This window comes from Myxocyprinus asiaticus, chromosome 46 (genome assembly GCF_019703515.2).
Source record: "Myxocyprinus asiaticus isolate MX2 ecotype Aquarium Trade chromosome 46, UBuf_Myxa_2, whole genome shotgun sequence".
NCBI lineage: Eukaryota > Metazoa > Chordata > Actinopteri > Cypriniformes > Catostomidae > Myxocyprinus > Myxocyprinus asiaticus.
Window position 1 is genome coordinate 15515359 of NC_059389.1, and position 10184 is coordinate 15525542.

Here is a 10184-nt window from a genome sequence, read left to right on the forward strand (position 1 = left end):
CAGACCTCCATGAAGCAGAGAATTCAGCAGTTTAGGGCGCCTGCGTGAGTGAGTGATTAAGTGATTGGAGGTGGAGGTGGGGGGGGGGGGTATGTGGGTGGTTGAACTCCTGCAGGAGAGCTGCCTGCTGCAAAGAATGTCTCACTCATTTGGCATTGATATCAGTACTGGCATCAGAACAAATACTCTAGTTACCATTGTAACACTTGACAAGAAGGTTGCATATGTTACCATTAGTTAACTCTGTAGTTCATATGAACTAACAATGAAAATTTCTACATTAAGTAATACATTTTTAGCATTAAAAGTGAAGTATACTGCAAACAGGTATCACATATATTATGAAGGCGATGGTCAAAAAGGTATGTAAAAAGGTATATATGCAAACAGATGTATTGCTCCATTAAAAATTAACTGTGTTATATGCATGTTTCATTTTGGTTGGTTGAAGCAACGTAGAACTTTATTCCCCCATTTTCTCTCTCTCTCTCTCTATGATCCCCCCCCCCAAGTGGTGCTGACTCACTGTCACTGGCCCAGAATGTGCTGTCTGCCTGCATTATACCCAGTTCACCTTCCCACCAATTCATGCTCTCTCAGCACCTGAATAAAAGCTATGCTTAAGAGAGTTATATGCTAAAATCATATCATTACAAAATAAGATAATGCCTGAGCTAATGTGCCATCTTCATCACTCTGGTACATATGTATATGTAATATTAGTGACTTATGTAAAATGTTGGAATAAGTTTTAATATGTTAAATATCTGAATGCATCTGAATATAGAACTAATTATGCTATCTAAAGATACAGAAAAATAACCTGTAAATGTGTGTTGGTACTTTTGGTAGGGGTCTAAATGATATCACGTGGTGGACATCTCACTATTACTGAAGTACAGCATGTACTCTGTAACTGCAACACAGTAAATAGTCAATCTTCCACAGAAGACTGTTTGATGACACAGTACTGGTGTGTGTTTGGCTACTGCCATCTACTGGACATAAGATTCTCCTGCCAAACTGAAAGAAAACTGAACAAAACTGAAGAGATTTTGTGACACAAGTATACAATTTATCTTATTATCATACAAACAAAAACATGAAAACAAACTTTTTGATCAAACGCATTATCTGAGACAATTCATCTAATGACAAACTAACAAAACCTCTGTTAATACAATAAACTGAACAATCTAACTGCATAAATAATTTATTTGAATGAGAGGTGGGCCTATTTTCATTTCTACTGAAGTATCAAGAATTTAATTAAAAGTTACACGAAGTTACAGTGAGGCACTTACAATGGAAGTAAATGGGGCCAAATTTTTGAGGGTTTACAAGCAGAAATGTGAAGCTTATAATTTTATTAAAGCACTTACATTAATTCTTCTGTTAAAACTCATGTATTATTTGAGCTGTAAAGTTGTTTAAATAGTCATTTTTACAGTCATTTTAGGGTATGTTGACATCACATCATCATGGCAACGAAGTTGCAATATTGGCTATAACTTTACACAATAAAGGTTAGTAATGGGCGTTTTCAAAACGGCATTTTTGCACCCTTGAAGGGCACTTGGCGAAGGGGATGCCACTCGAAGGGTCGTTCCAAACAAAAGTAGTAATGTACATTTTTTCATAAAGAGCACTTTCAGAAGACTTGTAGTGAAGTCCTCATCAAGAGCTCTGTCTTTCATAGTGAGTAGGGCATAGTGATGATCACTTTTGATTGGAATTCACTGAGATTTTATCACACTGAAATCATGTTAACATGCATATTTACATCTTGTGGCTAAACATTTGAAACAGTGAGTATTTTAATGTTCATGGATTGGCCCCTTTCACTTCCATTGTAAATGCCTCACTGTAACCCACATTTTTGCTTCTTTTTTTTTTAAAGAAAAGGAGGGACAAGTCAAAACAATCATTTTAATGGTAATCAATATTGTGCCACAAATTCTGTTGATTGAGTTTAACTTGTATTGAACCCGGATTATTCCTTTAATACGACTAAGCTGGAAACTTCTGGTGGTCAAACCAGCCAATCAGAGCACAGCGGGTGCCGTCCAACAATTATGACGTCATCAATACTATATAAACCGTTCCCGCTTTGGGGAAATTTAGAGTACTTCTCCTAACCCTAACGCTCTATGGCTTCCTGTACGGTATTTGTACTGTTTTTATCTTAAGCTTTCAGTATATTACAGGAAGTGGGCCGTAGGTCGAATGCGTTCAAGAAAAGCTATAGAGTACTCTGACGCTCAGGCTCACAGGTTTGATGGTCTCGTGTGTGGACAGCCCGGCTGCCGCCAAGAGTTCGTCTCTGATGCACGTGCTTCAGGTCTGTGGGAGTGTTGCACACTGAGTAGATAAAATTGAGCATGGCGAACTTTTGTGGGTCTTTCCAGTGATCCTGCAAATAAGCCTATGCTCAGACATTTGCTTTGTGCAAAACTTATTTTTGCTTGAGTGGGGATGGCGTTATGCAGACACCCATATTTTTTTTTTTTTTTTCTACTCCGTGAACCCCTTATTTTTTTTAAGCGACAAGTGAACAAACGACCAATTTACTAGTAAAGTCGATGGAAATGGGTAGTGTGTGTGTGTGTGTGTGTGTGTGTGTATGTATAATTAGTACAGTCTGGTACTGATAACAAATTTATATAAAAATTGTAGTCAGTAACGTAATCTCTTGGATTACATTTTAAATTGAATCAATTATTTATTTTGGATTTCTTATTACCTAATTTTTTTTATTGGCTGGTCATGTACATTTAACAAGTTTGTACTATTTTGATGTAATGTGTAAATGCATTAAAAAGAACTAATTTTAATGGATCAAAGTGAGTGTTTTTGTGTATTTTCCTCTGTTTCTGAGTGAATTTAAGATATTTAATGTTGTTACTCTGGCAATTTTGGCATTATAAATGCCATCCATTTGTGGTAACGGATCAGACTAGCTATATTTGTGAATCATTTCACAAGAGGTGAGTTTTGGTAAACTAAACACTGAGTGCAAAAGCAACTCTTTAATCTAAAACTAACTTTACCGCACTAATGTGTTTTGTTAATCTGCATTTGTGTGGATTACCGCTCCATCTTCAGCATAATTATGGCTGGTGGCTAGTATAAAGTCTGTGTGCAATTCTGACCCCATGATTTTTAGAATGGAAACATTTACATTTCAAATTGAGCAATTTACTGCCTTTTGCCTGATTAATATATAATCCAATAAAAATAATCAGTATTTTAAAATGTAATTACAAGGATTACACTTGTAATCCAGATTACATATCTGTTACTAAGCACTGTTTATGTATCACTTTTGGAAAACTATAAATCAAAGCTGCTGTAATTAACTATATGACTACGAGTGTACAAATAGGAGCATTGTGAAAGTCGTCACTACTGTCAATATACAATATTTGCTGGTAACAAGAGCAAGCCAATTTGTGCCTTTTCTCTTTCGAGTTGATGGGAGCAGTACTTGTGATGAGAAAATAGCTGGCTGTTAGCATTGCTAAAATGGCCACTAAGGTGACCAACTTAAATTGAGTAAACTTGCTTTAGTAAACCACACTAGTAGGGACTAGACAAAATTCAGATTTGTGTCCAAGAACCCAAAATAGGAATGGCAAGTACCAGTGTGTCACTGATTTAACATTGCTAGCAGAAGCGACTTTGGAAATAAAGAACTCTAGTAATCCTTTTCCGGTGTTGTGCCGAAATTTGACTCCCCGCCAGATTTTGACTCCTCACTACCTGATTGGTTCTTATCCCTAAAGCCCATCTCTACATCCACCCCTAACTTTAACCATAGTAGGGAGTCATTGGTCCCTTATCCCTAAAGCCCACCCCTAAACATAAGGATACTAGGGAATTACACTTCGGCAGGACACCGGTTTAAATGCATCTGCATTTTGTATCTATGGTAGGTGGTATTGCACAACTTTTTGTCTTAAATACTCTTGATTCGAATAAATTTGTCATGTGAAATCAACCATGTCAGATGTCCAAACGCACGAAGTTGTGCCGAGCATGTTGGAAATCACTAACCAGCGCTACCAGGTGCCTTTTTTTTTTTTTTTTTTTACTGATTATGTATGGTACTAGTATTTCTGTTATATTAAGGCCACTTTGCATATATTAGAGGTTACTGTAGCATCTGTGTCTTTCTCAAAATACATTTGAGTCACTTTGCTTTTTCAGTGTAGAGGCATCAGCCTCCGTATAATTGCAAGTTTCCGAAACGTTGGATGGCAGGGGAAGAGTTATTATTCATGGTTTGAGCAATAACTGATTGGACGATTTGGTAATTTCATCAGAAAAGCGCTACATGATTACTCAAACTTTAACCCAAACAAACCAGGTAGAGCTTTCCTCGTATGAATGAGTCTTCCCGGGAAAATCCACCACCCGCTGTATTTCCTACAGACCTGTTTTTGTGCGTCACGTGGATATCGACTAGTCGACATCAGGCTGACAGTGTTGACTATGTTAAGTATAGTCGGCTAGTCTATACCTGTAGCAGTATGCTGATTTTGAAGTCCAATGAGTTTAAATTTTGGGATCATCCAAAAACTCATTCATATTGCATGTGAAAATGTCAAAGCAAGGCATTATTAAATATAGCTTTTTTTTTATTTTATTTTTATTATTTTTTTTTACGTTGTCACTTTTACACCACTAGAAGCATCAACGGAATTGCAAAAGTGATACTTTTCTCAACAAGGAACTGTTTGTATTGGAGCAATGCTACTAAAGGTTTTGTTGTTTTCAAACATTGATTTTTGAAAGTTTTGTTTTAAATGTCGAGCATCGCACACATTAGTACCACCAATCGTATACAAAGCCAATTGACAGTGCAATTTGTTTATGCTGCTTTCTATTTTTCATTATCACAAGATACATTGTCAATGTATTTTGAAATCCAAATAAAGTGAAATGACAATGTTATTATTAGTTTTTGTGATGGGTACACTGGCTACCTATTTTATTACTTTTTTCTTCTCTTGCTAAACAAATTTGTATTGGATGAGGTAGAATAATTGGCAACAGTAACAAGATCGTATCAATTAGCCTACAAAACAGCACAAAATAAAACCATCACTGTTGGGTGCTGCGTTTAGGCCAGGTATGGAGATGTCCAGCCGTGAAATCAATTTGTGGGTGATTTGCTATGGGTTCCCTCTGGAATTTCCTGAGTTTTTCATAATGGGGTTTTTCAGTTTTAGTAAAATATAGTCTGAGGCAAACATTACTTGAAGATTCTTTGATGTTTTGTTAAACTACATAAAGTATACACAGTCATACCCCAAACAAGAATTTTGAATCCACAGTGTTTGTAAGAAATGTTGCTAGATAAGGACTAAAATCCCACAAGCTTGTGAGTAAATGTGCCTGATTATGGAAATTGAAAACTAGTAGTTCTTATCTAGCACCAACACTGTGGCTTCAAAATTCACATTTGGGGTATGACTGGGGTGTAATCTATGTTGTAGAACAAAATGTCCAAGTATCTTCAAATAATGGTTACCATAGACCTTATTTTTCTCATGAATCCTAAAACCCATAGGAATATCTCAAGGGAAACCATGGCTTATTAAATGAGTATTCTCTTTCAGGGTTTTGTACTTCAAACTGAACAGCTCAATGAGATGACTGATTTGATTAGATTCCCTAACCTCTCTTAAAACTTGTGTAATCAGATTCACCTAATGTGGTATTAAAAATAATTGCATATTAAACAACAAGCTAAATTATTTTTTTTACAAATATTTACCCTACTACACTACAGAAGCTTTCAGCGGTTTTTACAACCTCGTGTGTATTGACTGCACTTGTGGGATTGTCTTATTGCCACAGGCAATATTTATATATAGAATTATACATATGCAGTATATTTGTATGCATTATTTTAAACTTGTCAATTTGGGGTAACAAATAATCATGAAGTATTTAGTTAGTATAACTAGGGTTTGCATTAACATGAAAAATCAAGTGGTGGATAAGAAGCAGACTAGTCTAAATTCTCAAGATTTAGACGAATAAAGTGTGAACAACCAATTGCTCAATTTTTAGTGGCTCAAAAATATAAGTGGGTGCATTTGAACACACCTACATCTTTTTGTTCTAATCATCTTTTTAGTTTTCCTTTTAATCTGTATATTACTAGTATAATTTTAATTTCCTGTTTCTATGATTGTCATGTGTCCTTGCATGCAGCAAGCTCATAGAGGAAGAGTAGAGCTCAGCTCCACCAGCACTGCCTACGAGTAGGCTGGAGAAAATAACAGACAAAACGGGATTTTTGTAATAATCGACGTATCACATGAAATTAAAAGGGGCATGTTTGCAGAAAGCACCACGTTTCGAGCTTTTAACGCGAAAAAAGATGCACAAGCTGGATTGATTCGCTGCATCGGTCAAAGGAGCTGTCCACCATGAGGTGCTGAAGCGGCGGCCTTGGAAAACGATGGCGACGGGGAAGTGGCTTTTGTACACGGGTCTTTGTCTGTCTCTCGTCGCCTTGTGTTTCCTGACAGTCGCAATCTCATCGGATCACTGGTACGAGACGGACGCGAGGAGATACAAGGAGCGCTGCCGAACGTTCTCGAACCGCAGGAGCGACCCGGGTTTCATTTACATCCCCAACCACAGCCTTCCACTGCGAGTCAGCCTGGACCGATGGCGGAACCGACTGCTGATGTCTAGAAACCGGCGACAGCTATTCGCAATGAGCGCAGCGGATGAGTGCAGCAGACGTTACAATTCGACCAACATGGGGCTGTGGAGCAAATGCTATAGACGGGGATTTGACCCAGACATCGAAGAGCTCATTCAGAAAGGTAACAGAAACGACTGAGCCTCAGAGGAATATATGTTTGCAATATATTTTTAGACTGCTCGTTTGAAGCAGGTGCCCAACACCAATTTTTGGTTCCCAAAACGTTCTTTACAGTCCCTTAATTTTTTTAGAAAATAGAACGGTTGCTTTATGTTGTGCATACTAGTTCTCCTAACGTTCCCTTAAACTCCAAATTCTGGGAACATTTCTGCAACATAAAATAAATAATCAATATGCAAGCATATTCTACTACGAGGAGAGCCTGGGAAATGCCATTTCTAATGCATTTCACACCACATATTGGCTATATACACACTCACTGAACACTTTATTAGGAACACTATGATCCTAATAAAGTTCCAGACGTGGTCTTCTGCTGTTGTAGCCCATCCGCCACAAGTTTCGACGTGCTGTGCATTCCGAGATGCTATTCTGCTCACTACAATTGAACAGAGCGGTTATCTGAGTTACCGTAGCCTTTCTGTCAGCTCAAACCAGTCTGGCCATTCTCTGTTGACCTCTCTCATCAACAAGGTGTTTCCATCCGCAGAACTGCCGCTCACTGGATGTTTTTTTTTTTGTTTTTTTTTTGGACACCATTCTGTGTAAACTCTAGAGACTGTTGTGTGTAAAAATTCCAGAAATACTCAAACCAGCCCATCTGGCACCAACAATAATGCCACAGTCAAAATCACCAAGATCATATTTTTCTCCATTATGATGGTTGATGTGAACATTTACTGAAGCTCCTGACCTGTATCTGCATGATTTTATGATTTGCACTGCTGCCACACGATTGGCTGATTAGATAATCACATGAATAAATAGGTGAACAGGTGTTCCTAATAAAGTGCTCAATGAGTGTGAATAGGCCGATGGATTATAACAGAAAATTCAAAGGAATTGTCGATATATGCAAGACAGTGAGCAAATAGATTTGCAACATCTTGGTTTTGCAGATTGTAGTGTGTACGCTCGCTTTGCAATGAATTTTAGGGATTTAGAGTATATGAGCATCTCGAGAGCATCTGTGTGGTTTACTCATCTAAATATGACACTTGTCCATATGTGCAAGTTCTGAATATCATTCTGGGCGTTGATGAATTTTTCCATTCTTTTTTTTTTTCCAGGAACAATCGAGCAATGTTCATTTATAAGGTACTATTACTCCTCTGCAGCCATGCGAAAAGATCTTTCTTTCAACATCACCAAGACTATTCAACAAGATGACTGGCATGCCCTGCGTAAGTGGAACTTGCACTTTTTGGTCTGCATCAGACTGCTTTACTAGATGATACAGATAAATAGTAATGAGTTGCAAATTTTTACAAGTCAGAAATTTCTGACCAAGAAATCATGAGCATGGCAGTCATTTGGGCCCTGGGGAAGGGTCCCACCCATAACAATGTTTTTCCCAGGACATGTATCAGTCTGATGGTCAGTATACAGGCCCCATTAATTTAAGCGAGGATCTTACATATAATATTGAATCAATTTATTGTGTCCTCTTCCAGATTTGCGTCGGATGACAGCTGGCTTCATGGGCATGGCTCTATCCATCATTCTCTTTGGCTGGACCATTGGCATATTGGGCTGTTGCTGGGAGCAAGGCCTCATGCATTATGTTGCTGGTCTGCTTTTTCTTATGGGAGGTATGTGCATTTCTATATGTGGCTTTCAGACTGTTTATGGATCCCCCATATGTTTTGTCCTACAAATTAATGAGCTAATAGTTACCACCATAAAAGTCTCCTTTTTGTGTATTGTTGCACTTGTAGGTGAAGTTGTGCGGTGTTTTTGTACATCCAGTGTTGGGGAAGTTACTTTGAAAATGTAGCTTTCCAAACGATTCATAACTTAAAGGAGTATTCTGGGTACAAGTTAAGTTCAATCGACAGCATTTGTGGCATAATGTTAATTTCCACAAAAATTAATTTCTACTCATCCCTCCTCTAACACTAAGTTACAGTGAGGCACTTAAGTGAATGGGGCCAATTTTTGGAGGGTTTAAAGGCAGAAATGTGAAGCTAATAATTTTATAAAAGCTCTTACATTAATTCTTTTTTAAAACTTGTGTATTATTTGAGCAGTAAAGTTTTGTAGTTTTTTGCAGGATTACAGAGTTTACAGCATTACGTCATCATGGCAAGGAAGTTGTAAAATTGGATATAACTTTACACAGAAAAGGTTAATATGTGATTTTATCCCACCAAAAGCATGTTAATATTGTTTACTTCTTGTGGCAATACTTTTGAAACAATGAGTATTCTAATGTTTACTGATTGGCCCCATTCACTTCCATTGTACAGTATAAGTGATTTGTTTATTGTAACCAGTTCATTTACCTGAACTATTCGACAAAACCAATGCACTTAAAAGATTTGGATTTCACAGCGCTACACGAGAAAGGACGGTTTAGGTGAGGACATTTGATTACTCTCTCTGCTCCATTGCCGCGTTCACAATATAATATGAAAAACGTAGCATTTTGTGACGCTACAGCAATACTCTTTGGAAAATATAGCGTTTTACTGGAAAAGCTACATCATTGTGAAAATAGCTAAGCTAAGGTCATGCTCCTGAAAAATGTATAGTTAGTAGTGTCGCTACTTTTAGTTAGTTCCTCCCAATGCTAACTGCATCAATGTTTCTTGAGCATCTACCAACCAGTGTCATGTCCCACCACAGGTACCTTCTGCATCATATCGCTGTGCACCTGTGTGGCTGGCATCAACTTCGAACTGTCTCGCTACCCACGTTATCTGTTTGGCCTCCCAGATGATATAAGCCATGGTTATGGCTGGTCCATGTTCAGTGCCTGGGGAGGGCTGGGACTGACCCTCATAGCTGGGTTCTTCTGCACCCTGGCACCATCGATTCAGCCTCCACCACCAACTCGTACCTCCTGTCCCAAGCCTCGCATGGAGAATGGAACAGTGTGCTAAAGCTTAAAATTTCTGGATACTTGGTACATTGGCATTAACTGCTGTTCATAGACTCTTCATGGGTATGAAAAGCACGGAGGCTGATGAAAGACTATTACACAGGGAAGGACATACTTTGTGCTACAAGGTGACAAGTCATGGCTATTAGGTGTTTTCACTATTGGAAGGATCTGTTATAACAGCACACTTGTACAGTTGTATAAAAGCTTTTAACCAGACATAACTTCAGCATGTCCTTGGTGAAGCAGTTCTTGGCTTTTGTCTGTGTTCAGTAGCCCATTTATTCCCTCAAGAGTGTGTCCAAGACTTTCCAAGACTTCTCATGTATGTATTTCCTATAGATTTCATTATGTGCTGTTGTTGCTTTCAATGTCTATGATTTCTTCTTTGGA

General features: G+C 38.0%; 1 protein-coding gene across 1 annotated transcript; it reads left to right on the top strand.

The window, feature by feature from the left end:
* Window positions 1-5817: 5817 nt before the first annotated feature.
* tmem178ba (transmembrane protein 178Ba) lies at window positions 5818-10133 on the top strand. The gene is made up of 4 exons (XM_051689930.1): window positions 5818-6848; window positions 7978-8091; window positions 8362-8499; window positions 9536-10133. The coding sequence occupies exons 1-4, from the start codon at window positions 6476-6478 to the stop codon at window positions 9790-9792; spliced, it is 882 nt and encodes a 293-aa protein (XP_051545890.1). The 5' UTR covers window positions 5818-6475; the 3' UTR covers window positions 9793-10133.
* Window positions 10134-10184: the final 51 nt, after the last annotated feature.